The sequence below is a fragment of the Megalobrama amblycephala genome, linkage group LG13 (genome assembly GCF_018812025.1).
Source record: "Megalobrama amblycephala isolate DHTTF-2021 linkage group LG13, ASM1881202v1, whole genome shotgun sequence".
Classification (NCBI taxonomy): domain Eukaryota; kingdom Metazoa; phylum Chordata; class Actinopteri; order Cypriniformes; family Xenocyprididae; genus Megalobrama; species Megalobrama amblycephala.
The window spans coordinates 13,862,397-13,875,481 of record NC_063056.1 but is presented as its reverse complement, the minus strand read 5'-3'; the positions used below and the strand labels follow the sequence as shown (position 1 = coordinate 13,875,481).

At 37.8% G+C, this 13,085-nt stretch overlaps 1 protein-coding gene across 4 annotated transcripts in view; it reads left to right on the top strand.

Moving 5' to 3' along the window:
* Positions 1 to 5,760: 5,760 nt before the first annotated feature.
* The window catches only part of rorc (RAR-related orphan receptor C), a 44,246-nt gene continuing 36,921 nt past the window's right edge, over positions 5,761 to 13,085 (top strand). For 3 of the 4 annotated variants that reach the window (XM_048152707.1, XM_048152705.1, XM_048152710.1), the window contains exon 1: positions 5,762 to 6,256. In XM_048152707.1, the coding sequence (XP_048008664.1) occupies positions 6,196 to 6,256 (61 nt within the window). In that variant the 5' untranslated portion in view covers positions 5,762 to 6,195. Of the gene's footprint in view, positions 6,257 to 13,085 lie in introns of all 4 variants that reach the window. The other variant, XM_048152706.1, reaches the window with a different exon arrangement.

The window sequence follows — 13,085 nt, the reverse complement described above, 5'->3', positions numbered from 1 at the left end:
TACTTGTCTTAAAAAGGCGGTTGCTAACAACTGGCAAAATGGGACTACAGAGGTTCTTGGGGACATCATCACGCTGAACAGGTAAACTCATCTAAGCTCGCTAGTCTGCTTTTACAGCCTTGTTGTATTTATAATTACCCTCTTGCAAACTACTATAACTCGAACTTTCAGGGAAAATCTTTTCAAAAAAAGACTGCAAAGCTGTCCTAAACTTTAAGGTTGGCTCATACAACTGTGGCGTAGTTTGTTTACCTCTAGCTTTTTGCTTCAGGTGATAGTCTTCAAAATTCATTCTTGTTTTTGTTCTTGATGAACAAAATGTGTGTGCCTAATAATCATACACTTCTTGTTGGTCACAGAGCTTATCTTAGCTTTCTTCAATAATCCAAAACCAATGGAAAAATCCTAGTGGATTTTGTTGAGGGAACCAGGGTGATAATGCTAATTTCTGGGGTGGCCTACAAAACTGCGTAGCATATATATCATTACTGCAGCCCTCTGTATGACCACTATTATGTACCGTCTGAGAGTGACACCAGAAATGGCAAGAAAACAAGAGGGGCCACCTGTATATTTCATGCAGGCAGCAAAAAAGCTGTACACACTAAATATTATAATTAAAATAAAATAAAAAATTCTTGATTGTGTCAATCAAAATGTTTGAAATATTGGAGTCCAATCTTTTAAAGTCTTTCCCTTAATGCTAGTGCAATGCTACAGTTTAAAGGCACAGTGAACTCTATCAAATTTGTGAAGGATGGGGGAGTCCCATGTCATGTCTTAGAACAGGAAGTGATGTCAGACTATTTTCCTGTGTGGCAATTATTTACATAGGCAGGCATTCTGCACTTAGGATGAAATAGAGGACAGAAAAACCTCAATTAACTGTGAAGTGACCAGCACTAATGAGTCCAAACTCTACAGTGAGGTAGCAGGTAAACATACTCAAATGTCTGTGAATATTATGTAAGAGAGAAAGAAAACAAGCTGATGTCATTGATACAATCATTGTGAAAATATGCATAAATACACAACCAAATCTGACTGAAACCGCTTTATACACACACCCATGTAGACTCACCGCACACCTGCGTGATGTATTATTCCTATGATAGGTTCCTGCCAAACACACACTAATCTATTTGTTCAGTGCTCATCAGTCTGAACACGTACACCATACACCCCATTAGCGGATGCATTACAAGTTTTACCTAGTAAACTGAACTTCTACTTTATCTACCTATCTCTTTTTTTTTTTTTCTCACACTCTTTACCCGTTTCGCTCCTGGCAGTTCTATTTGTGTCAATAAAACTGGGTTATTTATTTGGAGCACGAAGCTGAAAGCAGCCCAAAATCCACCACAGGGCCATGTGCATGTGTGCTCATCTCTATACACGTGAGTGAGATTGCAGGTGTGTGTCTGAGGTGGTGTCTCTGTGTGTGTGTGTGTGTGTGTGTGTGTGTGTGTGTGTGTGTGTGTGCACATGCAGTGACCAACTGATCTTGCTGATATTTAAACTATGCACATGTAAGCACTACACACATGCACACACACACACACACACACACACACACACACACACACACACACACACACACACACACATATATATATATATATATATATATATATATATATATATATAACTTTTTTTTTTTTTTGGAGGGCGGAGTTTTGGTTGTAAATGACAAAATGTGTGTATGTATATATATATATATATATATATATATATATATATATATATATATATATTATATAATTATAAGAAACGCTAATTTATTTTAATTATGAGGTTTCTGAGATTAAAATTGAAAAATGGTTTCTGTACTATTAACAGTAATTAAAATAATTTTTTTTGGAGGGCGGAGTTTTGGTTGTAAATGACAAAATGTGTGTGTGTGTGTGTGTGTGTGTGTGTGTGTGTGTGTGTATATATATATATTATATATATATATATATATATATAATATTATAAAAAACGCTAATTTATTTTAATTATGAGGTCTCTGAGATTAAAATTGGAAAATGGTTTCTGTACTATTAACAGTATTAATTTATTTTCAGCTATATTTGTAGAAATTATCTTTATTATTACATTTATTCACTCAATTTTTTTAATTCAGTCAAAAATCAATCAATATTAGCCTCAATTATTTAAAAGCATTTTCGATGAAAACAAATGTTAACACTGACATTTAAAAATGAAGCAAATGAATCCTCTATTTGAATAGCACCAGTAGGTTTGAATGGCACCAGTAATCTCTATATATTGTGATGAATCTGGTATTTCCTGTAGCAGTAAAGGAGAGAGGACCTATCCACCATATCCATATTGCACTTGCATGAAATCCATTTGATCTGAGTTCCACATTGCTGCATATATTCCAGTAAAGAGAACTGACTGACACCGCAGTGTTACGGTAATGAATGACACATTGTCCACATCAGAGGAGTGTACATTCATATGTAGAGACTTTAAACTCATCATCCCTGTGTTAATACTGTCAAGCGGTGCTATGTGACTTCAAATGCTGTACTAGCACTCATGGGCATGTAAAGCTGGAGCTTCACACAAACACCTTCCTAGCCTTGTTAGCCTCATATGAATCTCACTTAAAGAGATAGAAAGAAACATCTAAACCTGCATCTCTGTGGGTAGTCTCCCACAGGCGCCTCGCATATGATGTATGTAGGACGCAGTCTGAGGTGGGTTTCTATCTATGGAGAGGTGTCGAGTGTCTGGTCAAGTGGGCTTTGCATGATGGCTTTTGTGGGAACACTGCAGCGAAACTCTCGGGGAGATTATTTCCATGCGTGGTGTTAACGCTCAAACCTTGGTCTGACCAAAATGCCATTTCCATCATTTCACCATTGCCTTTGCTGAGATCATACATTTTAGTCAAAACCTAACCTTTACATTGATTTTGTCAAGACATGTTGGCTTTTTATATTGTTAATAATTCTAAAAGCAATTAATAACTATAGCAGCAATTAATTAATTAAATAATAGTACAACTTATTTGAGCATGCAATTTGTTTATTAACAATTATAACAAGGGCTGTATCATTCTTCCATCCTCGGCACGCATCTTTAAAGGATTAGATCAATTTCAAATAAACTTTTCCTGATAAATTACTCACCCCCATGTCATCCAAGATGTCCATGTCCTTCTTTCTTCAGTCGAAAAGAAATTAAGGTTTTTGATGAAAACATTCCAGGATTTTTCTCCTTATACTGGACTTCAATGGCCTCCAAACTGTTGAAGGTCAAAATGACATGGCTTCAAAGGACTTTAAATGATACCAGACGAGAAATAAGGGTCTTATCTAGAGAAACAATTGGTCATTTTCTACAAAAATACAAATGTATATGCTTTATAAACACAAATTATCGCCTTGCACGTGCTTCCACTTTCTGTATTCTTTAAAAAGCTTACACTGTATGTCCTACACCTTCCCTATTCTACTTACGGAAAAAAATGAAACTGGCGCCACATTCGTTCTGTAAGTTGAATAGGGAAGGTGTAGGACACACAGCGTAAGCTTTTTGAAGAATTCGAAAGTGCGGTTTTGGCGCAAGCACTTGGAAGGCGATCATTTGTTTATATAAAGCATATACATTTACATTTTTTTTCGAAAATGACTGATCATTTCACTAGATAAGACCCTTACTCCTCATCTGGTATCGTTTAAAGCCCTTTGAAGCTGCACTGAAACTGTAATTTTGACCTTCAACCATCTGGAGGCCATTGAAGTCCACTATAAGGAGAATAATCCTGGAATGTTTTCATCAAAAACCTTAATTTCTTTTCAACTGAAGAATAAAGGACATGAACATCTTGGATGACATGTGGGTGAGTAAATTATCAGGAAAATTTTATTTTAAAGTGAACTAATCCTTTAAATGCACCCCAATCCCCTGCTGCCCCTAGTGGAGGACCTAGCAGGATATGAGGTTACATTTATTGTTGTTTGCAGAGTTTTCACAGTTTAAACCCAGTCATTTCAATAGGGATCCACATGATCTGAGTTTCACATGCATAAGGGTGGAAGATTTCCCCATGCAGATCACGCGCTGGGCTTAAGCTGGACACATAAATTGACTATGTTGACCAACAGAAAGCTTTTAAAGGATTAGTTCACTTTAGAATTAAATTTTCCTGATAATTTACTCACTCCCCTGTCATCCAATATGTTTGTCTTTCTTTCTTCAGTCGAAAAAAAAATTAAGGTTTTTGAGGAAAACATTCCAGGATTTTCAATGGGGACCAACGGTTTGAAGGTCCAAATTACAGTTTCAGTGCAGCTTCAAAGGGCTTTAAACGATACCAGATGAGGAATAAGGGTCTTATCTGTCATTTTCTAAAAAAAATAAAAAAATTTATATTTTTTAACCACAAATGCTCATTTTGCACTAGCTATGCGATGTAATCGTAATCACGTTGGAAAGATCACAGGTGACGTAAGCAGAAGTACCGATCCAGTGTTTATGAAGCAAATGTTCAAAGACTAACTCAAACGGCCTTTACCAAAAAAAAAAGGTAAAACAAAAATGTCGGACGGATGCTTTTCGCCCTACCGCAGTACTTCCGTCTATGTCACGTGTGCAAGATGAGCATTTGTGGTTTAAAAGTATATAATTTTTTATTTTATTTATTATTTATTTATTTAGAAAATGACAGATTGTTTCGCTATAGATAAAACCCTTATTCCTCGGCTGCATTCAAGCTGCACTGAAACTGCAATTTGGACCTTCAACCCATTTGTCTGCATTGAAGTCCACTATATGGAGAAAAATTCTGGAATGTTTTCCTCAAAAACCTTAATTTCTTTTTGACTGAAGAAAGAAAGACATGAACATCTTGGATGGGGGTGAGTAAATTATCAGGAAATTTTAATTCTGAAGTGAACTTATGCTTTTAAGTAATTTCTGTGTGAGCTGTCTTTCATAAAACACAATAGATAATAGACAATAGAGCTTTTATTTTTATTATTATTATTTCAAGGGGGCCCAATGCAATGGACCCAGAAAACGTAGCAATGCCACTGACTGGGGGCTCTAGAGGTCAGCTGGCACTGTTTGTGCTGAGGATTCTTATGGTAATCTCAGTTTGGGAGAAGTCTGAGGTCCTGTACTCTGGCCCCACTTATAACATAATAATTTAGAGTAGATTTATATTAATACCAGGAATGTGGGCTCTGGATTTCTCTAAGACCTTAGATAATAAGGATATGAAAGTCACCAATATTTTTTTCCTGATTAACAGTTGAATAAATGACAGTGCATTAACACACTGACATAGTCGCCTCATGTTATCCAGTGACAGTTCAGTGCTGAATTCACATTACATAACACAGCACTGAAGGATTATTGGCCATGTGTCCTGAACAAATGAAACGCCTCTCTTTATAAAAGAACCAATATATTTGAAACATCTTAGAGATATATTGAAGAGTTATTACAATATTTAAAGATTATTATTTAATCCAGTTAATGTAGGCTAGTTTGGTGCCTAGAATATAAAATAATCGGAACAGAATTTCTCTTAGCAAAAAAAGTGTCTTGTGTGGTGTGATGTTATTGTAGCTTTAAGCAATAAACTCAAAATTAAAGTGGACCGGACACAAATACTCATAAACTACTCTTCAGTCTCCCATTAAAAGCATTCCCCTCGCTCTTCCCGCGCCTATTACATAATGATTGATGACATAACACCGTACTGGCTCGGGACAGCTCGAGCGCTGCGCGAGCCTGGACAGATAGAGGGATCGCGCGCGCTAGCGGCCACTCGGTCGATTATTTATCCAACAAGTGCCCGTCAGTTTCTCTCTTTCCCTCTCTCAGCGGGACCGGTCAACTTTATTTTTGAAATGTCATTTACGCATGTCAGTTACATTCAAACAACAGCGAAGCGAAAGAGGAACGTTTTGACTTAAACCTCGTTTGTTTATTGACCAGATGCGCCAACTTTTAGGGAATTATTAAAAATGGCGATGTGCTTGTTAAAACGTTTGCGGCGTCCCGGTCGTTAAAGTGTCAGCAGTTTTATTCTTTTCCTCTAGTTTTCATTACTTCAGGTTGATTTTTTTTTTTTTTTAGTTTAATAATAATAGGCCTAATAATAAACACTAATCACAACTAAACTATAAGGTAAGGAGGTGTGTTGGCACGGAGAGTTTTGACTGGAAAGTAATGGAAAATGATGAGCCCGAATCACCGGACCCGAACCACGACAACACTCAGAGTAAAAGAGGTAAGCGTGTATTTCATTAACCCATAACATACCTCAGTGCTGCATTGGTGGGGAATTATATCAGTTTGTACGCGCGCGCGCGCGTGTGTATGAGTGTCACACACTTGTGAAACGTGGAATAAACGCGCGCACACATGCAGTGATAGATATGAGAGCAGTGGCACTCTAAAAATACACCCCTTATGTGACAGAAGTGCCTGTCTGTGTGCCAGCAGTCCTACACTAACCCACAGCGCTTGTGCCAAGCCTGTGCCACGCGAGCCAGCCAGCGAAACCACAACTTCTCTTACTTCTGTCACTTCTCTCTCTGATCCAATGCGCGTTCAAAAGAGTGTTGTGCTGCCTTATCTATTCGTGTTAAACGTGCAGTGTCATTTTGACTGACTTTCAGTCACTCTCAGTAAGGGTGCAGTTTTCACTTTTGTTGTCATATAATATATTTCTTTTAACACTGGGTGTTAAACCATGGGTATGACAAATTAACTTGTGAAAATATACAAAAATAATATACATTCTTAAAAATAAAGGTTATTTATTAGCATCAATGGTTCCATAAAGAACCTTTAACATCCATGGAAGCTTCCAAAATAGTTATTTCACTGCAAAACTCCCATTTGGAACCTTTAGTTTTAGCCTTTTTGATTGTGTAAACGAATAATAACGTTAAAAATATTTTTAGATGGAATATAGCTGCTGTCACTATACTTGACATGTCACTCAGGTAGCCTACAAATAACAGTGAAAGTGAGCAAAATTCACAATTGCAGAGAAAGCAATAGTCAATTGGTTAAAGATTTAATTTGTGGAGAACCTGAAATTCAAACACAAACTGTAAAAAGGGTTTGAATAGTAAATAAAAGTGAGCAAATGTATGTAATCATGTTAGATATATGACAGATATTATCAGAGATTCACTTGTTTTCCCAGAGACCTGAGGAAGAAACTAAAAGTCAGGGTAATAAAAGAGGAATAAAGGAAAGGAAAGCGATACCCATTGACCAAGTAGCTCAGAGATAAGACTATACTTTAGTTACTGAAATGAAATTCCCTCAAGGGTGTCTTATTAGGAACTTGCAACCCAATAGGTCTCTTTAGGGCTGTATTCAGCTGAAAGAGTATTGCTTTAATTGGTAACTGGTGTATTGGGTTATCTGAAGTTGAACTTCTGGCTGTTTCACTCTTACGACATAATTTTGCCGAGATCAGTTTGTTCGGTGACCTTATTCTGTGTAAACTGGAAGCTAATGCATCAGTGTGGTGCGTTAACCATTAAACCCTTTCATGCAAAACGAGTTCAGGCAAAACATTACGTGGGGAGTGGGTTATTTCATTTCATTTAAATTATTGAAATTATTATCAAATTTGGGACAGTTTCATTTGTTTGCTGGTATCATTCAGTCTAAACGGTTTGAAAAGTTTTCTGTTTAATATATTATGCAGGACAGATTTGCTCAGCATTGTGTTATTTAAAGGTGCAATATGTAAGATTTTTGCAGTAAAATATCCAAAAACCACTAGGCCAGTGTTATATATTTTGTTCAATTGAGTACTTACAATATCCCAAATGTTTCCAACTATTTGTAAATTGTGAGAAAAATGCAATTTTAACCAAGGCTCCGGGACGTGTGAGGAGTCGCCTGTAAATTGCGTCATACCCGCGTTACCCTCGGTTTCTGGTTTTATTTTGTAAAAACCATGGAAACAAGAAAGATGCTTTAATATATTACATGTTTTAATAGACAAGGGAACAACTGTTTGGTTACATTTATAGACAGAAAACTAATTATTGTTATATAGCTTAACACGTTTAGTCTTATTGTTTAAAGGTGCCCTAGAACACCTTTTCACAAGATGTAATATAAGTCTAAGGTGTCCCCTGAATGTGTCTGTGAAGTTTCAGCTCAAAATACCCCATAGATTTTATATTATTCAATTTTTTAAAGGTCCCGTTCTTCGTGATCCCATGTTTCAAACTTTAGTTAGTGTGTAATGTTGTTGTTAGAGTATAAATAAAATTGTACAATTTTAAAGCTCAAAGTTCAATGCCAAGCGAGATATTTTATTTAACAGAAGTCACCTACATCGAACGGCCAGTTTGGACTACATCCCTCTACTTCCTTCTTTAATGACGTCACTAAAACGTCACTTTTTGACTAACCTCCGCCCACAGGAATACACAAAAAAGGGGGGCGTGGTCTTGTTGCGCTCCCACGGAGAAGAGCAAGAGTTGCGTTTGTAGAGTGTGTTTGTCGCCATGTCGTCGAAACGCTGTTATTTTCATCCCGCAGTCCAATCACCTTTGTTTGACCTTCCCAGGGACGCTGTACTTGGAGATCAATGGTTACAATTTATGTTTAACTCGGTTCCCGAAAATTATAATCCACATGTAAAAATGTGTAGCACATTTTGCTGAGGACAGCTTCCTCAATCTCAATCAGTTTAATGCCGGATTCGTACAAAGATTATTCTTGAAAGGTTGAGCAGAAGCTGCTGTCGAATCACAACACAGGAACCGCTGGCACAATCAGAACTCGTTACGTATTTCTGAAGGAGGGACTTCATAGAACAAGGAAGTCATCAGCCCGTTTTTATGACAGTGGAAACAGCGGTATACAGATAAGTAAATTATGTGAAAAATACTGTGTTTTTTTACACGCGAAACATGAACACATATTATATTGCGCACTATAAACACAATCAAAGCTTCAAAAACCCACGAAAAACGGGACCTTTAACTGCCTATTTTGGGGCATATTTAAATATGCGCCGATTCAGAGCGTGTCCCCTTTAAATGCTCGCGCTCCCCGCCCCCAAGCTCGCGACTCTATAATACATTGCATAAACAAAGTTCACACAGCTAATATAACCCTCAAAATGGATCTTTACAAAGAGTTCATCATGCAGCATATCTGATCTAGAGGTCTGCGCGGGACTGTTTTTTTCGTCCTGCTCCCGCAATGGTTCTATTCCGCAAGCACCCACTCCCACCTAAAATTCACTCTGTGTTCACCTGCTATCCGCATATAGTGATTTTCTTCTTGACCCGACGGGTCCTGCTAAAGATCGTTTCCAGAATCTCGCATTTAAACTTCCCCTAAAGGAAGAGAGTGATTGGGGACAACAAATATAAAATGTTGCATATACAAGATTTGTATTTGTCTATGATGCTGTCAACACCATAAAAAATGTCAGAGAAAAAATGTCACAAAGAATAATAGGCTAAATATCACTGAGAAAAATAGATTAAATTAAATAGCCTACAACATGTCCCTCAAAACTATAGGCTAAGCCAAAATTACATAAACGAAAACTGTTGGCTTACTAGCTATATCTTTTATAACTTTTTTAGAATGACGCTGACTGACGACCGTTTCAGAACATCTCTCCTCCAAAATCTGATCACAAAAGTTGAATGTTCTCTGAAGGTGCACTCGCACAGACCTCTAATGTAAAGAACATATCTTGCCAGGTTTCTCAGGACAGGGAACTGGGGACTGTGTGAACGCCAACACTGCAGAAAGTTTTGTTCAAGTACAAGCACGAATGCGCTGATGTCAAATCATCTCGGGAGTGACAGGGTTATTGTAAGACCGCCCGCTCCTGCCTAAAGTACACTATAGTTACCGACCGCAATCCGCCTTTCATTCAAAATTTAATCCCGTGCAGCAAGAAATCTTATCGGGTCCCGCGGTTCCTGCAGGAGAGCTGCGGTAATGCAGATCTCTAATCTGATCATGTAAGTATGGTATTTATTTGGATGTTTATTTGATTCTGAATGAGTTTGATAGTAGCCTATGCTCGGGCTAACGGAGCTAAAGCTAACATTACACACTGGTGGAGAGATTTATAAAGAATGAAGTTGTGTTTATGAATTATACAGTCTGCAAGTGTTTAATAATGAAAATAACGACGGCTCTTGTCTCCGTGAATACAGTAAGAAACAATGGTAACTTTAACCACATTTAACAGTACATTAGCAACATGCTAATGAAACATTTAGAAAGACAATTTACAAACATCACTAAAAATATCATGATATCATGGATCATGTCAGTTATTATTGCTCCATCTGCCATTTTTGGCTATTATCCTTGCTTGCTTACCTGCATAACGTCTGATTATTCGGCTCTGTGCAGCTCCAGACATTAATACTAGCTTGTCTAATGCCTTGAACATGGGCTGGCATATGCAAAATTTGGGGGCGTACATATTAATGATCCCGACTGTTGCGTCACAGTCGGTGTTATGTTGATATTCACCTGTTCTTCAGAGGTCTTTTGCATAAATCAAATTTACATAAGAAGGAGGAAACAATGGTGTTTGAGACTCACTGTATGTCATTTCCATGTACAGAGCTCTAATTATTTAACTATGCTGAGGTAAATTCAATTTTCAGTTCTAGGGCACCTTTAAATCAATTTTCTTGATTTTTTGCGAGTACCATGCTTTACCATGCCTCAGAGAAAAACACTATTTTGTCAAAGAGCTAACATAGCATAATCAGATGCAGCTTTATTTTTAATAACTGTAATACAGAATTTTCTCCATCATACAATACGTTTTAAAATTAATTGCATGCCATTTATCAACACAAGCATCCAGCATTTAATATGATATTCTAAAATCGATCTATCTTACTGCAGTGTGCAACAAATGTCACGCAGCAGCCATCGAGCGAACGCACAGAGTAACGTTGTAACATAATTTTCAACACACTCAAATGTATCTAATATGATAAACATGACCGGTAAAGCGGAAGCGGCGCCGGCGACTGTGGCATAATAAAAGTTCTGCTGCTCATGAGGTGTGTGTTCAGCTTCCACAACACTCGGTCCTGCTCTGCTTCATACTACAGTAACGAACATGATTTCCTTTCCAAGTCATATCCCGATTGTTTTCCACCGGCTGTGAGGTGAAAACCACACGTCCCAAGATTCCGCGCTCAAACTTGCCGTCATCAAGCTACGCCTTTGTTTTGAATAGGCCTCTAGCGACCTCTAGCGGACAGAAATTTTACATATTGCACCTTTAATATTTTTTTATATCTTAAGTTATTTTTGAAATTTTAAATGGTTTGACAGTATTTCTAATATTTTTTCATCACTGCTGATGACTTCTCGGACACTGCTTATACATAAATATAGGACTTGGCATAGACTATATTTTATAACAAACACAAATATGTATATTCTATATTTTGAGAATCCATAAACCCTGTGTCTGCGTGCCTCTGTTCTCATCCCGTCAGCATCCCTAAAACATATTCATCCACATGTTCTCACACTTCCCTTATCTGACACTCCTTTTCTGCTCCTCTCACTGTATCATCTGAACACACTTTCCCTCAGTTTTGAACTCCTCCACATTCACTTTCTGTTCTGTTCTGTCTGCTTCACTTCTTTGATGTGCTCCCACTTGCACCTGTGTACTTGCACCTCATCTTGCGTACATCATATAAGCCTAGCTTTCCTATTCTGAGTCAACATCTCATCCCTATGTTCACCTGTGCACATGCTAGTGTTTATCAGTGTCTTTAAATTTTCACTCACAAACCCTTTTCACTCTTAAAGTGCCTCATTATGCTTTTTCAAATATTGCCTTATTATTTGTAATAGCTGTTTGTGAATGTAAAAGGTCTGCAAAGTTTAAAAGACCAAAATGCATGACAAATAAAGTTATTGTATCCTAAAAGAAAGAATCGATTCTGAACTGCTGAAATGAGTCTTCAGTAATTCCAGTCTCACTTCTGTAACATCTTTGTAGGTTTGTAACAAATTTGCATAATGCATATGGTCTTCATTTGCTGTTCGCAAGCATCGTTTACTTTGACCCGCCCTCAAACACTGTAGTTGTGGCTGAGAAGCAGTGCTGCCAAGTCCGCTGCTACTTTAACACTGTTGCCGTGGGTTGTTTTTCATGTCCACAGGTTTAAGACTAAGTGACCCCAAATAACATGTTATTTACAGCCAGGAACGCAATTTTGGGGTAGTTTTGAGAAGAATTTGGGGTGGTTTTGTTGTAAAAACCTGCCAACCCTGCTGAGAAGCAGCATGTTTTGTTGTTGACCTGTCGAGAAGATGCTGTTTTCTGTGCTGCACTTCCAAAGGATGAGGACTCGCGCTGGAATTGATATGATAAAACCGATGCCATTGTTACTGTTTGTATCACTGTGTATGCAACCACTGAGGAAGCCTCCCAAGCTGAAATTCAGTTATGGTAATAAGTGTTTCTTTTTCCGACATGTGCTGCAAGCGGTAGACTAATCACAACAGACTGGGACATTTGACAAATCAGAGAAAAGGAAGCTTTTGGAAATGAGGGGTTTAGAGAGACTGAGGGCCCTATTTTAACGATCTAAGCACATAGTCTGAAGCGCATGACGTAGGTACAATTAGGGTGTGTCCGAATCCACTTTTGCTAGTTTAACGACAGGAAAAATGAAACTGAAATAGAATGCACCTGAACACACCTTGTTTTCAGACCAGCACACCCATGGGTGCACAAATGGGCGCGAATGCATTTGCTATTTAAACAATGTGGCGCAGGATGTGAAAATGATAACTGCGTCAGGCTGAAACTAGCAAAAAACACTTGGTTGGTTGAATGCGAGTGAATGGGAACACAATCAATAAGAGTCGAAAAAACATGCACAGACAAATCCAAATTAAATCATCATTATCTTAGGGAATCAATGTGTCGTCACGAGCCGCAGGGTTTAATTTGGAGGTGTTGCTTTGGAGATGCTCTGAAGGGAGGGTGGGATCTTATGCTTTTAAAGCTAGCTCGCTATTGCTAGCCTCTCTGAAAATAATGACCTACCCTACCTTTA